The following is a 21,371-nucleotide window of genomic DNA, read 5'->3' as shown; positions in this document are numbered from 1 at the left end:
TAAAGTTAAAGAAAACAATGCAATTATAACACTACAAGTGCCCCTCAGTTTCTTTAAATCACTCAATACTTTCTCTTTAAAGAAAAATAGCGATACAAACATTTCAGTAACACATCTTTGTTTAATTACTCACCAGGGAAACCCAGTAAATGTGTGCAGAGAGAATAAAGGCACCCCAGTCTTTTCTCCAGAGGAATTCTCTCAGCAACTATTTTACTGAGTTCTCCCACCCCCAAAATAGCATTTTCCACTAATATTTAAATTAGATGCTACTTAAATCCTGCTGATCCTTTTAGGATACTTTATACTCCTGGAGCTTTTTATTTTCCCTTTCATTTTTTAAATCTTTCATACATAATTTTAGTAGCAGCAATACATATGTTCAATATGTACAAAATTATGCTTATGGAGAAGACAAATGAGTAAGACATATCCCAATTCATAGTTAAATTGACTACGCTTTCCAAACCATGGAAATATGACGGTTGAATTAAGATCCAGAAAAGGCCAAGTCTAAGCTCTTGGATAGCCTATCCAGAAGTAAATTTCACAGTATAGAAAAAAATGTATAATGTTCAGCTGTTACCAATCATTTATATTAATATGGAAAGCAGACACTTCATAAGCACAAAGACAAACTTGCATTTTAAAAAAATTGCCTCCTTTTGAGCCTCTTTTAAAACAGTGATTAGACCAGGGATGTCAAATTCACATCATCATGGTGGCGTCATGTGACATATCGCCCCCCCCCCCATTTTTACTAAACTGGGCGTGGGTGTGGCCAGCGTGTGACGCATCCGGCCCATGGGCTGGGAATTTGACAGCCCTGGATTATCCTGACTCCAACAAATATTCAATTACTCACAAGCAAAGCATATGCTAAGTAATATTTTGACCCCCCCCCCCAAAAAAAAACTAAAATAGGCGATTACATAAACATTACATAAAACATATAAACTGTGAGGAAATACTATATTATCTGACATTTTATAACTAAACCATATTAAAAACATGTTCAATTAGTTTCTATTCTGTGAAAGACAAATTTTGCTTCTGTAGTTTTTAACAGAAGTCTTAGTACAGCATTCTGAAATAAATGCAACAGTGCAGGGCACAAGTCAGTAAGCTATGTTTCCCCTCTGATTTATGAAAGCACAGTGTTTAAATGAAAATGAAAGCTAAAGATTCCCACATTTCTGCTCCAAAAGGCACGCTATGTGTTGATTCACAGGAAGGCAAGTACTCTGAATATTTATTTTCATATATTTATTCTTTAATAGAAATTAACATACACACAAATTTATAAATGGACATATAAATATTTCTTCTGAAAGTATTTCTATTGAGCTTTAGGAATTATGAAAAAAGATATAATTACTTTAATGCCTTTGCCAAAGATATATTTTCAATGTGTGATTTAAAAATGAAAAAAAAAATCAAGAATGCCATGAAGGCTACATTGCTTTCTTTTAAGCCTAATTAACATCCAGGCTCTTTCCAACTATATTTTGAAATTTCCTCTTTCATGAGCATAAAACATTAAACAGATAGGAGGCCAAATCTTACCTACCTGATGCCTTTTCAATATGTTGGGGCTACCTATAAAGTTATTGGTTATGATTTCTGGAATATTAGGAATTGTACTATATATAGGTTGACCAGTCCTAAAGTCTAAATACATATGATTGATGGAGGAACACGTAAGAGTGCCCAATATATAATTAGCAACATACTATATCTTTAGTGGCCCAAATAATCTAACAGTATTGCGTATTCCTCCATCAATCATAATTAGCAATATACTATATCATTAGTGGCCCAAATAATCTAATAATATTGTAAACTTCAAAATTCTAAGGTCTAGAGACCAAAATCAAGTGCAGGTAGTCCTCGCTACACATTCAGTGACCATTCAAGAGCCGAGGTGGCGCAGTGGTTAAATGCAGCACTGCAGGCTGTTTCAGCTGATTGCAGTTCAGCAGTTCGGCTGTTCAAATCTCACTGGCTCAGGGTTGACTCAGCCTTCCATCCTTCCGAGGTGGGTAAAATGAGGACCCAGATTGTTGTTGGGGGCAATATGCTGACTCTGTAAACTGCTTAAAGAGGGCTGAAAGCCCTATGAAGCGGTATATAAGTCTAACTGCTATTGCTATTCAAGCTTACAATATGACCCATCTTCAATTCATTGCAGCCATCACAGTATCCCTGCAGTCATGTGATTGTCATTTGTGATCTTCACAGCCATCTTACAGCAAGCATGTCAATGGGTAAGTTGGCAGGAAGTTCCAAGTCACAATCATGTGACATTGTGCTTAACGGCCTATACTGAGTCGCTTAACTGCAGCCAGGAATGATGTCATCAGTTGGTGCAATCACATGGTGTTGCACTTAACACTTAACAGAGTTGCCAATCCCAATTGCAGTTAGTAAATGAGGATTGACTATATCTTTGCAAATTCTACACTAAGATTGGAGTCAGAAGTTGTAGAAAGAAGGGTACTATGATATAATTTTAGAGGTTAAAATATAATTGCATTTATAACCGCTATGAATATTGAAGTCACTTCTTTGCATCTTTTTTTCTTTTCTATTTTTCTTCATTTTTAAAAAAACTTGTGTGGGTTGCGTTCTTTTTCTTTCTTACACTTGACCTTACCTATTACTGTACTTGGATTTTTCTCTGTCTTTATCCTTCTTGTGCTCTTTGTGTCGATGTTCTCGGTCTTTGTGTTTATCTTTATGTTTGTGCGAATCTGTGAACAGAACAGCAAAGAAAGGAATTAAGAAATAAAACAAGGAAATAAAGCAGTTGTCTAAATTTCTATGATGCTACTAATTAGACATTGCCACCCCAGGCTCTGAGACACATACTATCAATGTTGTCTTGGTGGCTAGAGATTGTAAAGGTCTTCATGGGAGAAAGGTAAATTTAAACAAAAGCAACACAGAATTGCTATTTGCACATCAGGGTTTTTTCACTGACACCAGATTTGTCTCTCAAGAAGCCCCGTGATAGAGGTGGTTTACAATTTGGAAGCCCTTTAGTATTCTTTGTTCGTGTTTAAAGCAGCCAGAGACTGTGTGGCTAGTGAGGGTCTTTGCCCAACTATGGTATGTAATTTTTGGCCTTACCTGATCTAGGACGTCCTAGCTACAGTAACTTATGTCTTGCAATTGATTTACGTAAGTGTGCCTTAAAAGACTAGAAATTGAAACTTGTCAAAAATGCAGCACCTCATGTATTAACTGGGAACATGTAATGCCAAGGGTCCTGCACTGGTTCTAAATTCAGTTCTGGGTACAATTAAAGTACAGCCCTTAATCTATAAAATCAACAATAGCTTGGCACTTAGATATGCCTTGTCCAATCTTCAACTGTGGCAAACTGTCTCTCTCTCTGGCTATACCTAGTAGTGTGCAAGTCAGCATTTTTTATTCTGCATAGGGACAAGAGACTGAATTGGTTACCAGTCTGTTTCCAGGTCAATTCAAGATGCTGGTTTTGAGTATTAAAATCCTACATAGTATATGACCAGTTATCTGAGGAACTGCTTCTCCTCAATTGTATCTGCCTGTACACCAGAAATAGTAGAAAAAACATGTTATGGGTTTCATTGGCTAGAGGTAGGCTCTAGGTGTCTAAAGTGAAGCTTTTGATTTTCCAAAGGACCCTCAAGACATTCAAAGGTCCTTTGGAAAGTCCAAAGTGATGAACCTAGCTTCACTTCAAGTCCTGGGGATTGGAGAATTAAGTATCTCTGTTATTATTAACATCCCTTTGACCAATATTTCTTTTAGATGTTCTCTTTAATGTTTTAAATAATTGTAACTTTCATTGGAATTCACAGCATTTTTCTCTTTTTGACATTGCAATTGCTTTGCCAAACAGATTAAAATGAAATTCTGACTTTCTCAAGAGTACCACATGTCCTTAATGAAAACTGATCTCCCATAAACCTGGGGCTAGGAAACTGTTATCCTCAGAATCCCACTATTCTCTTAGCAACTGCTTCCTAATCTATTTTGTATATGCAGATGGGGGGGGGGGGATGAAATCTAGCTATGCTACAATTTTGAGCATTATTCATGCTATATCCATTTGACTAGTTGATTTTTCCAATGAATCAAAACACTCCAGATGAAACTTGCTTTGGAATCACCACTCAATAAAGTATGGTGAGGCTAGATCATTTAACAAAATAATTTCTAACACATTGTTAATTTAGCCATAAGGAGGCATAAGGAAGTATTGGTGTTCAACATGACTTTTTAAATCTTCTGTTAATGCAGCAAATTTGTTTTCACTAAACCATGTTACTTTGCTTGGTTTCCTAAATATACTAGTATCTCTACTCCATTTTCATGTTTGAATTAATAAACTAGGAATGTAATTATATAGTAATCTTCACAGCACAAGATAAAAACCTAGGATTTATTTCTATTATTGCAATTGAGCCATATAAGATTTACAGAGTAAAATGAGGTAGAGGTGGGTAGATATGAAAAGAATAAGCAATGATTTAATTTTTATACTCTATGCTTAGCTACAGGCTTAGCTAAGATAAGTCTGTAATTAGAAGGCAATTTTATACATTTTCCAGAGAACAAATCCCAGCAAACCATTAGAATTTAACTTTTCAATGAATATGTATAGGATTGTGTTGTTAACTGGAGGGCAATGAAATACATTTATATATCACAGATAATTAAAGCTAATTTTCTAGTGTCTATATAAGAATATTTGCTTTTAAGTTTTTTAAAAATTAAAATAAAAACCTTAAGAATTAGAAAAACTTTTTCCTTCATTACACAAAACACTTTTCCAAAAGTTCTTTGTACAAAATGTAGGTAAAATACTTTAAGACAATTCAAATGTCCCTGTTGTTATTGGATATGCTAAACAATACAATCATAAAGTGTGATGTCACATGAACACATTGCTGAATGATGGTAATCCCAGTGATCCTGGCTGTCACTGTAACTCTGGGACTGTGAATCATTTTACGAGGACCATGACATGGGAAGAGTCCTAGGCAAGTAGGCTGGCAAAAGCTGTAGGTAGATGGGCAGGTGCCACAAGCAGGCACTTTGAAAAGCAAGCAGGCAGGCAGGCAGGTGCCACAAACAGGTGATATGGAGCACAGGAGGAGTGCACAGGAAGGCACTACAGAATCCAGGTGGATGTACTTCCTCCCAGCTCCCCCATTTCTACTCTGGTACAATGCCTCCCAACAGACTTACAAGTGCAATTTAAAGTGCTGGCGTTCACCTACAACGTTCACTTTGGTGAGCACAGGACAAAATCTTTGATTGAAAGGTATCTGCCTGTTTTGCACATCCTGACAATAAGGACATGCTTATGAGACCCAATATGCCTTCTGTATGGGAAATCTGCCTTTTGGAATGATATTTTTTCTGGATGTATAGTCGGTCCCAACCATATAGTCCATGCTGCTGCCCCCAGCAGCACTCTATAAGTCTCCATATGGTTATGCATGCCTTTCATTTGAAAAAAAATGGGTCTGTTTTCGCAAATTACTTTGATCAAGTGCTGTGCCAGTAGAAACAAAGTTAGGTGCTGGAGATTGTCAGCGATTTCCTTCTCCAACACATGGATAAATACACCTGGAAACATCTACCTACCTGCCACCTACCTACTCTCTCTCTCTCCCTATCTACCTACTGTATTTTTTCTCTCTATCCCTTTTATCTACCTACCTACTCTCTCTCTCCCTACCTACTGTATTTCTCCCTCCCCTCTCTTTCCCTACCTACCTACTTTATTTCTCTCTATCCCTCTACATACCTACCTATCCTTTCTCTCTTCTCTTCCTACCTACTGTATTCCTCCCTCTCTCTATCCCTCTACCTACCTACTCTCTATTTCTCTCTCTCTATCCCTTTATCTACCTACCTACCTACCTAACCTACCTACCTATTTCTCTCCCTACCTATCTACTGTATTTCTCTATCTATTTTTCTCTCTATCCCTTTATCTACCTACCTAACTATTCTCTCTCTCTCCCTACTTACCTACTGTATTTCTCTCTCTTTATCTCCCTCTCTATCCATCTATCTTCCTACCTACTTTTTTTTTTAAATCCTCTTCAAAACCTTGGTGCATCTTATACTCTGAAAAATATGGTAATAAAAATATACCTGTACTAATTTCAATATTGTTTCATAATTGGTGTTTTCCCTTTGGAAGACAATGGAAAAAGTAGTCTTTCCTATTCTGTGAAAATATTTGCACAAAGATAAACTCATTGGATTTTTAATAGCAAATGAATACATGAATACATGAATAGTTAAGAATGAAAAAGGGGATCAAGATCCCATTTATCTTCTACTAGGTTTTACTTAACACAATTTAGCACAGAATTGTTTAATCACTTCCTGTGACCATACAAAAGTTATTTCTTCAACCTAATTACAGATGGTCACAATTTCCTTTTGAGAATCAATCTGGTGTAGTAGTTAAGACAGGCTAGAAACTGGGAGACAATTCTATTCCTGCCTTAGGCACAAAATGAATGAGGTGACCTTGGGCCAGTCACTCTCTTAAAATGCGAGGAAGGAGGCAAGGACAAATCAGTTCTGAAATCTTGCCAAGAAAACTGCAGGGACTTGTCCAGATAGTCTGCAGGAATCAACCTTGATTTGAAGGCTCACAAATGAACACACAATTCCCTTTTAGACTAAACAAGCCATGGATTTAACTGTGGAAGAAAAGATGAGTGGGATAAGTATTTTTTTCCCTCATGCTGCTAAATACTATTTTAGGAAGAAAGTAGGCATGCTGGCCACTTTCAGATATTTTCTGCTACTGTTCGCTATTTAAAATCTTTGGGCAGTCTGGATAGGAGCAATTGGAGTCAAAAACTTGGGAAAATCATGATTTAGTGTTACACTGAAATGTAGCTATATTTTCTGGGGGTTTTTTCCCAACCAATCCTCAAAGTCGCATTACAATTATAAAGAAATGTTCCATCAACCTTCAGCCTGTGTGTAATTTTCATTTCTCTTTTGTTCCAGATAAATTATTCATAAAGTATTCAAGAGAGCTTTTCTTTTGGGCCAGCTGATAATTTAGAACACACCTGCTATCTATCCTTTTATACACTTTTGTTGGAAGGTGCAGCTATGAGTATCATCAGCTACTTATTAGAAATCAAATTTACACTTCATAAAGCATTCTTTTTATAGACAGATGATAGATAGATAGATAGATAGATAGATAGATAGATAGATAGATAGATAGATAGATAGATAGATAGATATAGATAGATAGAGAGAGAGAGGGAGGGAGGGGGGAGGGAACATTTTTTAAAAAATGTCCTATGTAAGTTACTATTTAAAACAAATGATTCAAAGACTCAATTGCTAGGCAGGGTTTTAGAGATGGTACAATTAATTTTATAGCTTCAGAAACAATCCATTCAGAGACTTCAAATTATTATTCTCCAGAGGTAACCGATTTGGAACATCAAAGTGATGCCAGCATATATCTGCTTAAATTATCTCTGTAAAGATTTGTAAGGAGATGGACTGTGCTTACAATATTATTGAGAGATGGTTGACTTTCAGCCTTTCTTAGCTTAGGAATAGCCAGATATGCAACAATGTCTTATATATGCCTCCCTACATCTCTCTTAAACCTACACTTGGTAAAATATGGGAATGACTCTAGGATTGTTTAATACAGATTTTAGCATTCAAGAATAAACACACTAATTTCATACTGCTAGTTCTTCTGGAGAAGAACACACATAGTCAGTAGTCAATAGACAATAATTCATTCTCTTTTAAAGCTAGGAGGTCCTCTAAAGCTACCACTTGAATACTGCATCCAGTTTTGGTCACCACATTGTAAAAAAGATGTTGAGACTCTAGAAAGAGTGCAAAGGAGAGCAACAAAATGATTAGAGGACTGGAAGCTAAAACATATAAACAACAGTTGCTGAAATTGGGTATGTCGAGTTTAATGAAAAGAAGGAATAGGGGTTACATAATAGCAGTGTTCCAGTATCTTAGGTGTTGCCACAAAGAAAGAGTCAAGCTATTCTCCAAAGCACCCAAGGGAAGGACAAGGAATAATGGATAGAAACTAATCCAGGAGGGAAACAACCTAGAACTAAGAAGAAATTTCCTGACAGACAGAACAATTAATCAATGGAACAACTTGCCTCCAGAAGTTATGAATGCTCTAACACTGGGAGTTCTTAAGAGATTGGACAATCATTTGTCTGAAATGGTATAGGGCAGTAATGGCAAATCCTTTTGGCACCAAGTACCCTAACCGGAACACACGTGCTCATCTTTGTGTATGCCAGAGCCCCGGAAACTCAAAGACCATGTGGTCTTTTGATTTCCGGTCCATGCATGCGTGGCGGCCAGCTGGTCTTTGTGTGCGCCGGAGCCCCAGAAACTTGAATACCTGGTCTTCTGGTTTCCAGCACACGCATGCGTGCTGGCCAACTGTTCTTTGGGTTTCCAGTGCTCCGGCACATGTGAAGAGTAGCTGGCCAGCACACATGCTAGAAACTAGAAGAGCAGCTGGAGACAGCGCGCATGCCCAGAGAGAGGGCTCTGTGTGCCACCTCTGGCACATGTGCCATAGGTTTGCCATCACGGGTACAGTTTCCTGCCTGAGCTGGAGGTTGGACTAGAAGACCTTCAAGGTCACTTCCAACCCTGTTCTTCTATGTGATGGAGAACCTATGGCATGTGTGCCACAGGTGGTACACAGACCCATTTCTAAGGGCACACAAGGCATTGCACTGTCAGCTCCAGCATGCGCTGATTTTAGCCTTCATGTGTGGCCGTTTTTCAAAAAATAGCCCTACGGGCAACCTGGACGTCTGTTCCTGAAATTCCGGTTTGTGCTATGGGGCGGTTTTTGCCCTCCAGAGGCTTTAGGAGGCTTCAGTGAAGCCTCTGGAGGGGAAAAAATGACCCAACATGTAAACCGGAAGCCAGAAAATGGGCAGTTTCTGGCCTCCAGAGGGACTGAAGGAGGGGGAGGCAGTTTTTGCCTTAGAAAGCCTCTGGAGCCTGGGGAGGGCAAAAAGCGGACCTACCAGAAGTCGAAAAATGAGTTATGGGGTGGGCATGCGAGCGTGTGCTTTTGGCACCCAAGGGGAAAAAGGTTTGCCATCACTGTTCTATATTTTTAAAAAAGTAGATTAGGATCAAGTAATACAAGGGAAGTTGGCCCAGCCATCCCCCAAGCTTGTCCTTCCTCCTCCCTTGTGGGCAGGGCTAACAGAAAGAAGGGGGCGGCGTGGGGAAGCGCTTTCCCTTGTCAAGTGCCTAGCACAACAGCCCAGCGGAGGGGAAGGAATTAAAGGCCCGTCACCATTGGTGAGAGTTGGGACAGTGGAGAGTGTGGCCTGGTTCTTGCAGTGGAATGCTGTAGGCCGCCTTTGAAACACACCGCTTTGTTTCCTGTGCCTTCCCCAGGTAGCGATGGCTGGAATAATTGGGGGGGGGAGCAGAGGCATCAGGGCTGCTCTCTCCCTCAGCAAGCTGGGTCTCGAGCACTGAGAGTTGCGGGTAAGTGCCAGAGGGTTACAAGACACACCCATTTCCAGAACACACTTCTCTGTCCTGAAGTAAGATTGAGTGGGGGGAAGAGAGCAGGGGGAAGGGTAGGAGAAGCCTGGCTGGTCTTCCTTTGGTGTGGGGAAGATCTAATATCCCCTCCATGGTCCACCTGCTGCTCTCGCAGTGCCTTGCGCAGCATAGCAAAAGCACGCTTTACAATGAGGGGGACTGGATCCCCTCCTACTGGAGATCATTCCCTGCCCCACTCGCCCCTGGAAACACACACTCTCCTGGAGTGGAGAGCAGGTTGTGTGTCCAGCACTAACAAACCCAAGTAGCCGCCTGCCTTTTCCCACCAGTCAGGCAGTGAAAGAAAAAGCGGGGGGTGGGGGGGACAGATTCGGCCATCACTAAAGACATCACCCATCAGTCAGTCTCCCTCTGTGTGTTTGTATGTGAGTGTGTGTGTGTGTCTATATCTCGCTCCCTGTCTCTGCGTCTCTTCTCACTCTCTCGGAAAGCCCTGCATGCTCTCCTTGCTGCTCAAGACCTCCTGGCTGGCTGTGGCGGGGCTGGGAGGGTGCGCAATGAAGGGGGAGGGAAGCCTCCACCACAGTTGTGCTCATTCCTCAGCCAGCCAGGATTTCCAAAAGGAAGGAAGAAAAATGGGTAGTGAAAAGCCCCAAGGAGAGCACACAGGGTTTTCCGAGAGAGTGAGAAGAGACACAGTGACAGGGAGGGAGCGAGCCACAGAGAAAGGAGGGGGAGAAAGAGAGAGAGAGAGAAAGAGGTGAGGGAGAGGGGGGATGAGAGAGAGATAAGAGAGAAAAAGAGAGAGATGAGGAGGAGGGAGGGGGAGACAGAGAAAAAGAGAGAGAAAGAAAAAGAAATGAGAGAAAGGGATTGGGAGATAGAGATAAAAAGAAAGACAGAGATGAGAGAAAGATGTGAGGAAGGGAGATGAGAAAAAGAAAAAGGAGAGAAAGGTATGAGAGGAAGGAACACAGAGGGAGATACTCATTTCCCATAGAAAAGAAAACACAGGGAGCCACAAAACCTGGGTAGACATGGCTGGGGGGGGGGTGTTGTCATGTAACTGGGTGGGAGTGAATGATGTTAATTTGTTTGTTGCTCTATTACAGAAATATTTGTGTCTGTATCCCATTATACACATTAGGTAAACAATAAAAGGAAAAGATAAAACTACAAACGTTATAAATTTAATATTCTACAAAACAATTGTTTTTGGCTTTTTCCCACAATGTCCACATGTGGTATAATGATGTAGGATACAGATTATTATTCCTGTACATAGAATAAAAAATTAAGGCCTCTTTACAGGGCTTGTATGAATAAATTAATATATAGTTGTCATTGTCGTCATCATCATCATCATCTTAGCCACTGTCTAACTACTGCAGGATAAAGACCTCTTCTGCATGTTTCAAACCTAAGCTTTTGTTTGCCAATTGGGCCTGCAAGATTTAATATTAATATACTATATTAATAAAGTATTACTAATGATATTGTGTACCAGGAATTACTTAGAACAAGTATAATCAATATTTATAATAATTTATTAAACAAATCTATCAAAAATGGGTAGAATTTCAGTCCTTGACTTAACGTACATTTCAATGGATAAAAAGTGTTTTATAACATTCAGATTAAAATGAAAATGGGTAGAGCAGCCCACAGAAAACTTTATTTGCCCTTAAAATGTAGCTTGCCAAAATATTTCGAAAGAATCTTATAATTCCATTGATGTCAGTAATTTTTTATCAGTCCTTTTAGCCTTTAACAATAACTTTATCTCCAAGAAAAATTCTACCATTGTAATGGATACAAAGGGCTTGCTTAGATAAGACTGCTAGTTCATTCCGCAAGAATCACATCCAGACAGATCAGACATCTTCTTTTGCTATGTGTAAGCCCAAGACAGATCTTGCCACAGTGAAATGTTATCAGGGAACAGGATGAAGCAACTTTAAGATTAAGATATAGTATAACTTAACCAGAATTTGGTATCTTAATTCATTCTATTAAAACAGATATGTTACAGTCAAAACAAGTCATATCTGGAATAAAATATTTTGTATGTGTAATACACAATAGTGCCTTGATCTTACCGTAATACAAAAAACATTCCTTGCATATGTTTTCAAGTAGTTTGGTGAGTACTGCAGCTGTTCAGATCTTTTCATGTACTCTGGAATTCATTAGTCAGAATTGCATGTATTCATTCTTAACAAAGAACATTTTGGAAACTAGAAGGTTGTAATAGTGCTGATTCCAAAACCTGGTACAATGTTTCAGGTTCCCCTTTTCATTCCAAGCATTTAATGAAAAGAACAGCTCTCACTATAGTAATTTTATAAACTACTAGTTTACATAATGAGAACATATGCATAGGATTGAGTATACACATCTTCAAGGATGCATTTCAGCACTTAATGTAGCTAATTTCTGAGTGAACTGTTTTGCCAAGTTATGCTTTCACTCTGTCAAATCAGTGGAACTGTAAGTGCAATAGAATGGTATTATCACTCTTTTTCATATACTCTGATGTTTTTCTTTTCTTAATGTTTTATGCAAAGCTATCAGGATATTAATTTTCAAAAGCAGCAGTTTTCAAAGATTTAACTAACAGTTATGTAAATTCTTTTCTGGCTAGAATTATAAAAAAGAAAAGTTTAACTAAAATTGGCAGACTTCTTGTTAAGAATTATGCTTTAGCTGAACTAACATTCTCACTAAAATAAGGAGAATTTTTGGAGGCCAACAGCATAGTAATCTGCCAAGATTTATCAGCACAATTATTTTAAAATAAAATTAAACAGAAAAATTATTGTGAATCATGTTGCACATTCATTGCAATTTTCACATTTTATGCTGACAATGCACCAAGAAAATGACTAAAATCCAGTGAGAGACGTTTTAAACTACATTTTAGGTGTGAAGTTCTCATTAATAGATGGAAAGCAATTCCATAACTGGAATAAGTGCAGTTCAGGATACTGAGATATTTATTCTCAGATAATTCCTTAGTATTGTATCAGTGTTCTTATCTACAGATGTGCTTAAGAAATTATTGACTATTCCAATGTCACAAAGCATAAATGGGAGACACATTACTCCACCATTTATTCCATCATGAAATCATGAGACACCAGGACAACTTTCATCTTTTGAAAAAGCTTGTCACTATATAAATAAATGTTTTAGCTTAGGATATGGAAACAAATGCCAAACTTGTGAAGGGTTAATGAGATGAAGAATACTATATTTTTAAAACTAGTTTTGACCTGACTTCTGTTTTGTACTTCAAAGTTTGTTTTGTGATCTCTATCTATTCAGAAATCATGTAATGAATATGTTACATGCATATAATAATACTACAACTTCCCTGAAGAAGAGCCAAACAACCCCATTGTATTTATTTTCATGGCAGAGCAGTACAGAAAAAGAGGAAATACATCTGGATTGTTGAAGCCACAACGGTGATGCTTTGTTAACTCCTCTAAATATAAGAAAGGATTCTTGTCCTGATCACAGACATTTCTACAACAAAGGAGCAGAAAGTGGACAGCAATAAGCATCTCCATATACTGTCCTAATTAGTCCACTATGCATCTTTGTGTTGTGGCAGGTGACAGATGGCTTGGCACACATTTTGTGCCCCAAAATAACATATAAACAGAAATGTAAATTTGCAAGAAATTTTAAAGTCATGAGGGAAAAAATATTTTTTTCTTCCATTAATGCCAGTATTCCCTAAAGAGGAAAAGAAATGTTATCTTACATACGACAGTTACATTTCACAATGATTTGTGTACTACAACTGTAACAATCTGATACAATAAATAATATTATGTAGAGCCAGTGACTGGTCCAAAGACATCTCCATGGTCATGTGGCCAGCATGACTAAATGCCAAAAAAGCATGGAACACTGTTACCTTCCCACCAAAGTTGGTCCCTATTTTTCTACTTGCATTTTTACATGGTTTTGAACTGCTAAGTTGGCAGAAGCTGGGACAAGTAACAGGAGCTCACTCCATTATGCAGCGCTAGGGATTCGAATCGCCAAACTGCTGATCTTTCTGATCGACAAGCTCAGTGTCTTAGCCACTGAGCCACCGTGTCCCTTACGTTCTCCTTAATAAGCCCTAAATTTATGTCTAAAATTAAAGGAAATGTTTAATGTTTTACTATAATATTATCCTATTTTGGACTGACAGTTGGTCTTATCTGAACTGTTGTTTTAGAAGGTTTTGCATTAGCCAGGATTGGGTATTGTGATGTCCAATTGGCCTCGAGACAGAGTTAAAATTGAAGCCACGCCTCTGTGCTCAGGTCAACCGTCCTCAGAGGTTCGAATGGTGCTCCTGTCATAGCTTGGAGAACCGTAGTGAGGCTCCATGTTGGAAACCTGTGAACTACCGGGGGACGGAGATTCCCTGCACCCTTCAGGAACCTCTTAGTTAGCAGAACCTGGGAATGTGGAAGGAGCCCCTCTCCCCGAATGATCGTGGAGAGGTCCGCCACCTGTCTCCTGAAAGTGCCACGTGAGAGCCCCCTATCCAATCCATCTTGGAGGAACTCCAAGATGTGCGGTTCAGAAGCCTCACGGGGATTTGCTCCCAAGACCCGGCACCACTCTGCAAAGACCCAGGTGGAATCATAAATCCTAGTGGTGGAACCCTTGCATGAAGCCTCAATTGTGGAGATCACCCTCTGTGAAAGCTGGGCGGCCCTCAGGCACTCCCGCTCAATCTCCACACGGCTAACTGCAGCCACTGTGGCTCGAGATCCACCAGGTTCCCCTGCCTGAGGTCCATATCCCTCCCCGGAATCCTCCACGGGTGTGACACTGACACGCACATTAGGTCCGCAAACCACGCCTGACTCGGCCAGTAGGGAGCCACTAATATGAGCTCTGCCCTCTCTGATATCACTTCCCAAACTATCCCAGGGAGAAGGGGAAGGGGAGGTATAGAGCAGGCCCTCAGGCCATGGAATCCGAAGCACGTTGACTCCCTCTGTCCCCCAAGCTGGGAACTGAGAGAAGAACAGATCCACCTGAGAGTTCTGCGGTGTGGCAAACAGGTCCATCTCCAGATGGTCAAACCCGGAGCACATGGCCTGGAACAGTTTCAGAGAAAGGCTCCACTCTCCGTGATTGACCGTGGACCGACTGAGCCAGTCGGCTTGATGGTTGTTCACTCCTGTGATGTGCTCCGCCCTGACCGATCGAAGATTCTTCTCTGCCTAGGTGCCGAGTGCCATCACCTCGGTTCAAAGAGCCCTGGAGTGTGTGCTGCGCTATCGGTTGTCATAGGCCTTCACTGCTACGTTGTCGGTCAGCACCAAGACGTCTCGATCCCAAACATGGTCCTTGAAGTGCCATAATGCCAAATGAATCACTTGCAGTTCCAGCCAATTTATATTGTGTTGGAGGTCCAGCCAAGTCCAACGCCCCTGCGCCATCAGGGACTCCAAGAGAGCTCCCCACCCTTACAAGCTGGCATCCGTTGTCAGGATGAGGGGCTCCAGCTCCCTGAACTCGCAGCCCTCGTGTAGCGCTGGGGAGAGCCAATGACAGCTGCACCTGTGGTGTCACTGGAACCTTTTCCTCGGAATTGCTGGAGTTGAACCTCTAATGTGGCAGGAGATGCCACTGGAGCAGCCTCACGTGAAGACCAGCCCTATGCAGGAAATGAATTTCCCCAGCAAGCTGGAGAGCACCACTACAGGAACAAAATGTTGACTTCTAACTTGTCTAACTAAGGCTAACAAACTAACTTTACGGTCGTGGGACCGGAACACCTTCCCCAGCCTGGAATCTATGATGGAACTCAGGTGATGAATCTTGGTGGAGGGAACGAGGGAACTCTTATCCAGGTTAACCAAAAAACCTAACTGCTGTAGTGTGGATACCACCAATGAAATATCCTCCCTCACCCACTCAAACGAGCGCTCACGGAGGGAAGCCGCCACCACGGCTAGGACCTTGGAGAAGGTCCGAGGCGCTGAAGGCAAATCAAACAGTAAGGCCCTGTACTGATAGTGCCTAGCCAAAATAGGAGAACCTGAGATACTTACGATGGCCAGGGAAGATGGGGATATGGAGGTAAGCCTCCATCAGGTCGATGGAGGCCATGAACTCTTTGCGCCTCACCCCCGCCAAGATGGCTTTAAGGGATGCCATCTTGAATCTCCTATAGACTAAATGAAAATTTAGCAGTTTAGATCCAGAATCGCCCTCCATCCCCCCGAACTCTTTGGAACGACAAAAAGGTTGGAATAGAAACCTGATCCCACTTGGTCTAGTGGAACCGGTTCCACTGCCCTAATCTCTAGGTGTCGGATTGCCTGCCTCATGAGAGCGCTTATCCTTCCTCCTGGCGACCGAAAACATCCGAAAGTGGTTCGGTGGAATGGAGAGAAACTCTAGGCGCAAGCCAAATCTGATGGTGTTCAGAACCCAGGTGTCAGTGGTAATCTCAGCCCAGGCATCGGCAAACAGAAGCAGCCTGCCACCTATGGGTGGGGTTGCTATTGACCTATCTGTCCCGGCGGTAGGGATGGCCACCTCCCCGCCCAAAAGGGCCTTTTCCCCTGGGGTTGGAACCTAGGCCTATCCCTGGTGTAGTGCCTATCCAACTGCCTATCTGATCTCGGAAAATACCTGCTGTGTTGAGCATCCTGATTTGACTGATGATAGAGGACTGCTTCCGAAAATAAGGTGCAGATTTTTGCTCCAACTTCTTTGTGGGCATGGGCATGATCTTCTTTTTGTTCTTGTCCTCAACGAGGATCGGGTCAAATGGGGTACCGAAAAGGGATCCCCCGGAATAAGGTGATGATGCCAGATGCCACTTCGCCTTGTTCTCTGCTTGCCACCCCCTCAGCCACAGGAGACGTCGGGAGGTCACAGAGGCCGCCATCGCCCATGAGGCATACTTCATGGCATACAGAGTGGCGTCTGCAGAGAATTGTGCAACAGCAACCAGCTTGTTGAGATCCTGATGAGTATGCACCTCCTCAGGCGGAATCCGTTCCTGCATCTGTTGTAGCCAAAGGATTGCCGTGCGGCTGAACTTAGGGGCAGGGATGTCTTCCTTCACTGGAGGAGGCTCTGAGTAAACTCAATCCTCTGCTTTTTCTCCGGACCACCCTCCTTGGCGCCCTCCATCTCACTCAGTTGCGCTATGGCTCTGGCCTTGCACAGCAGTGATTTGAACAAATCCGGAGGAAGCAAACTGAAGAATGATAGTGCCTCAGGCTTTGAAGGATCCTCATCATCAGACATGTCTACTTCTCTCTGAATCTGATCCCCCACCATGGAAACTTTGCTAACTAGAGAAGGAGAAACAGGCTGGCATACTTCCAAGGGGGAGGCCTCAGCATGGCATGAGCAATGGCACCCCCCCAGGACCTTTGCCACCATTGCGGGTCACATAGACTCCTTCTGTAACCCAGCAGAAATTCCATGTGAAATTGTAGGAGATAAACCTCTGAATGCTTGCTGGAAGCTGCTGCATGTCTCTAACAAAGGAATCCTCCTCCTCCTCTTGTACACAGTCATCAGGCTGTGGAGCCAATGATGGCCTGATAGGACTATCCCCTCTGGCCCCCCTCCACTGAAAAAGGGCATTGGTATTATCTGATACGCCTCTTCTCATAGTGGGGGAGGACTAGCCAGGATGGGTTGACCTTATACTCTCATTGATTGGACTGAGTCAGATAAGCTCTTGGTATACGCCCTTGGTCCACCAGGCTCCGCCCAGTTATCGGTGAAGAACTCTATCCGACTCATTGTACCATCCACTCCAGACCTTGTTAAGGTTTCAAACTTCTAATTGAATTGTAACTTGAACATATTAGTGCAATATCCATCATAATACATGTTACATTACCATGACAGGCAGGGTCTGGCTACTCCTCCCCCACTATGAGATGAGGCGTATCAGGTAAGTACCAACACCCTTTCTCCATAGTGAAGGGAGGAGTATCCAGGATGGGACGTATCAAAGCTAACACATCCCTAGGGAGGGTAACCTACTGAGGGCCCCTGGCCACACTAAGCCTGGTGGTGTGTGTCCCTTGCTCTATGAACCGCCAGTAATACCCTGCGACCAAACGAAGCCTCCGCCAAGGCAAAGGAATCCAATTTGTAGTTCCTCACAAAGGGTGAGGGGGAAGACCATGTGGCTGCCCTACATATCTCTGTCAATGAGGCCTGCGTTGCACAGACTGCCGTGGTGGCCACACTTCATGTGGAGTGTGCTGTGATGGGGCTCGGTGACTGTATGCCCTGGGACTGGTAGGCCGTAGCAATGCAGGTCCTCAAGCACCTGCCTATGGTGGTGGAGGTCACCTTCTTGCCCAGAGACTCCAGTTGGAATGAGACAAACAGGGCCTTGGACTTTCTATTCGGTTGGGTTCTTCTGAGGTAAATTTTCAGAGACCTCCTTATGTCTAGGTGTACCGCTTCCTCTCTAGCGGGCAAGAAGGGTCCAGACAAAAATTGGGCAAAATCAGCTCTTGCAACCTGTGGAAGCATGAACACACCTTAGGTATGAAGGAGGGATCCAACCGCAACACCACTCTGTCCTGGTGAAAGATGCAGAGGTCCTCCTTAGCGGACAGGGCTTGCAGTTGATATCCATCTGGCGGATGTGATGGCCACTAGAAACACCACCTTAAGGGTTAAAAACTTTAGTGACACTGTTCACAATGGCTCAAATGGGGCCCCCGTCAGAGCGTCCAGCACCTTGTGCAAGTCCGGGTAACTGTGTACCGTGGGTGGCTTGAAGTTGGACGCCCCCTTTAGAAACTGCCTTACCAAAGGTTGTTGAGTGAGTGTCTGGGCTCTACCGCACAGAAGCACAGATGAGATGGCCGAGATTTGTCTCCTAATCGTGTTGAGAGCTAACCCCCTGTCCAGGCCTGCCTGGAGAAATTCCAGCACTAAGGGCACCGTGGCTCTCACTGGGTCCTGTTCCCAGGAGTTACACCATGTGGAAAAGGCCCGCCAGGTCGCGCTGTAAATGTGCTCCGTGGAGAGTCTCCGGATGGCCTGGATAGTTTCTATTACTTGGGGGAGAATCTTTCCTCCCTCAAGATGCTCCGCTCAACCTCCAAGTGGTCAACTGGAGCCATTGGGGTTCCGGGTGCTCCAGTGACCCCTGCCTGAGGGAGATCCTTTCCGGGGGATCCTCCAAACTTTGTCCATCAAGAGCAATTGGAGGTCTGCAAACCAGGGCCACCTTCACCCCCTCCCGAAGAATTTTTTGAATGACCCTGGGAATCAGAGGCAAGGGTGGGTATGCATAGAGCAGTCCTCCGTCCCCCTCTGCCCCCTGGGTCTGGTACCTGGAGTAGAACCTTGGGAGCTGTGGGGGGTGGCAAATAGGTCAACCTCCGGATGACCGAAGCGGTCCATCACCTCTCTGAAGATGGCCAGATGCAACTTCCACTCCGAGTTGTCCACTTCTGCCCGGCTGAGTCAATCAGCTCTGGTGTTGTCCACCCCCGCTATATGTTCTGTCCTTACAGAGAGAATATTCCTTTCGGCCCACTGACCCAGCCTTTTGGCCTTCCGCATAAGGGCCTGTGATTTGGTCCCCCCCCCTGTCTGTTTAAGTGGGCTTTGGTTGCGATGTTGTCTGTGAGGACTAGAATGTGCCTGTCTTTGACAGTGGTGGAATTGTTCTAGGGCCACGCGGACCACCCTGAAGAAGGACCCAAAGTCTTGTCCCTGGGAGTAGGGCCATCTGGAGTAAGGCGCTGTCCTGAACTGTCCCTTCTTTGGGGCTGTGGGAAGCACCTTCCTTTTGTCCTTATTCTCGACCAGGTAGGGGTCCAGAGCTGCGCCAAAAAGAGCATTTCCTGTGAAAGGAGCAGATCACAGGCACCACTTGTGGCGAACATCCGCTTGCCACTGTCTCAGCTTCAGCAACCTACGAGATGCAATGGTTGAAGCAATCGCCCTGGAAGCAAACCTGGCTGCGAACAAGGTGGCATCCGCCGAAAATTGGATGGCCGCCACCAGCTTATTGATGTCTTGGTGCGCTCTGACCTCGGTAATGGGGATACGTTGCTGCAGTATCTACAGTCAGAATAGAGAAGACCTGCTGAAGAATGAGGCAGTGGTAGTTGCCCCCTTTGGAGGGTGAGGTCCGCCTTCTTGTCTTCCAACTTCAGAGGCTCCTCTGGTTCCCCTGGCAGAGTAGGCGGGTATGCAGTGCCAATACTGGAACATCAATGGCGGGTTGAGATAGCAACCCGGCCATGTCTTGATCCACATTGAAGTAGGTCTTGTCTGTGGATATGGGCATGGGCATGGGCCCCGCTGTGGGGGCAGCCCATTGGCGCTTGACCAACTCAAGAAAGGCCTTGGGAGTTGGCACCATGTTGGTCTCAATGGCCTGCTCATCAAAGATGGTTTCTGCAGAAAACCCCTGGTGCTGAGGTGGTGCTTCTGCTGCTCTGTTTCCGAACTTGGCGGCTGCTTTTGCCTTGAAGTGACTTATACAATGAAGGCTGGAACAACCCGATGAAGGCCTGCTTAGGATGGGGCATGCCTTCGTCTTCGGATAGTTTATCTTCCCCAACTTCCCCCTCCTCGCAATCCAGGTCACTGTCCTCTTGTGATGAGGCTGAGGAGCTAGACCTATCTTCCCCATGGGTTTCCAACCCTTCTGGTATCCTAGGAGAGGATGCCACCTAAGGTTGCATTTGTGGCTGCTGAAATGCCACTGTCATGCATTGCTGGGCCCGCATCATTATGTCTTGAAAATTGGGGACCCCTGTGGGGGGTTGCTGGCTGGAACCCATGCCCACCTGTATGTGGGGGAAACCAGAGGTGGTAACTCTGTGGGCAGGGCTGATCCCAGGGAAGCTGTATGTGTGTGTGGGGGGGGGGGGTTGCCACCCCTGAGGAAGACCCCAAAGACCTGATGTGTCAATAGGGATCCTTGCTTGCAATGTGAGTGCCTCCCCTGTGGCCCCGCCTGTTGCAGGGAGGGCCACCCTAGGAAGGCAGGGATGAAAACGAGGCTCCGTAGTAGCCTCTGCCCCAGCCCATGCGGCCCTCAGGAATTTGAGGCCCCAAAATGGTCACCGTAATGGCGTCCTGCCTCTATCGCCCCAAGAAGCAACTTTTAAAGCCCTTACTGGCGGCCGGGAATGAGCCACACCAAGGGGAGGCTTCCAGGTATCAGATGGAGGTAAGGAAGAGGAGGCAGGGAGGAGGAAATTGCAGGATGGCACTGGATTGTTTTTGGAAGAATCAGGAACCAAAAGCAACTCATCTTTCTTCGGCCAGACAAAGTTGAAACTGGGAACCAGAAACAAGGAGCACAGAGGCGTGGCTTCAATTTTAACTCTGTCTCGCGGCCAGTTGGACATCACAATACCCAATCCTGGCTAATCCTGCAAAATTCCTCCGGAAAACTACTGTATTTTTCGGCGTATAAGACTCACCTTTATTCCTCAAAAAAGAGGCAGAAAATGGCCATATATATCCTTATGGAGCGGAATGGGCTTTTTTTTGCCCCCCCCCCAGCCGCAAGCAGCACTTTATAAGCCTCCATAAAGCTATGCATGCAATTTTTTTTGACAAAAAGGGCTGTTTTTTTGCTCATTTTTGGAGCCTCACTGTCCCCCAGGAGCACTCTGGAAGCCCCCACAAGGCTATTCATGCCTTTTTTGAAAAAAGGGTCAATTTTTGTGAAAAACGGGCCATTTTGGGGAGGTTTGCAGAGTGCAACCCCCCCCCCTTTGGAAAGCTTTAACTGATTGATGAGAATTACATTG

General features: G+C 43.5%; 1 protein-coding gene across 2 annotated transcripts in view; it reads right to left on the bottom strand.

Annotated features, from left to right (window-relative positions):
* The window catches only part of TOP1 (DNA topoisomerase I), a 60,562-nt gene that overhangs the window by 28,102 nt on the left and 11,089 nt on the right, over positions 1-21,371 (bottom strand). For both annotated transcript variants that reach the window (XM_014061858.2, XM_087720376.1), the window contains exon 3: positions 2,657-2,753. In XM_014061858.2, the coding sequence (XP_013917333.1) occupies positions 2,657-2,753 (97 nt within the window). The remainder of the gene's footprint in view (positions 1-2,656; positions 2,754-21,371) is intronic.

The sequence above is a fragment of the Thamnophis sirtalis genome, unplaced genomic scaffold (assembly GCF_051295495.1).
Source record: "Thamnophis sirtalis isolate CommonGarterSnake01/CBP01778 unplaced genomic scaffold, rThaSir2_p1.2 scaffold_7, whole genome shotgun sequence".
Taxonomy (NCBI): domain Eukaryota; kingdom Metazoa; phylum Chordata; class Lepidosauria; order Squamata; family Natricidae; genus Thamnophis; species Thamnophis sirtalis.
The sequence above is the reverse complement of the archived record's forward strand: the minus strand, read 5'-3'. Positions and strand labels throughout refer to the sequence as shown.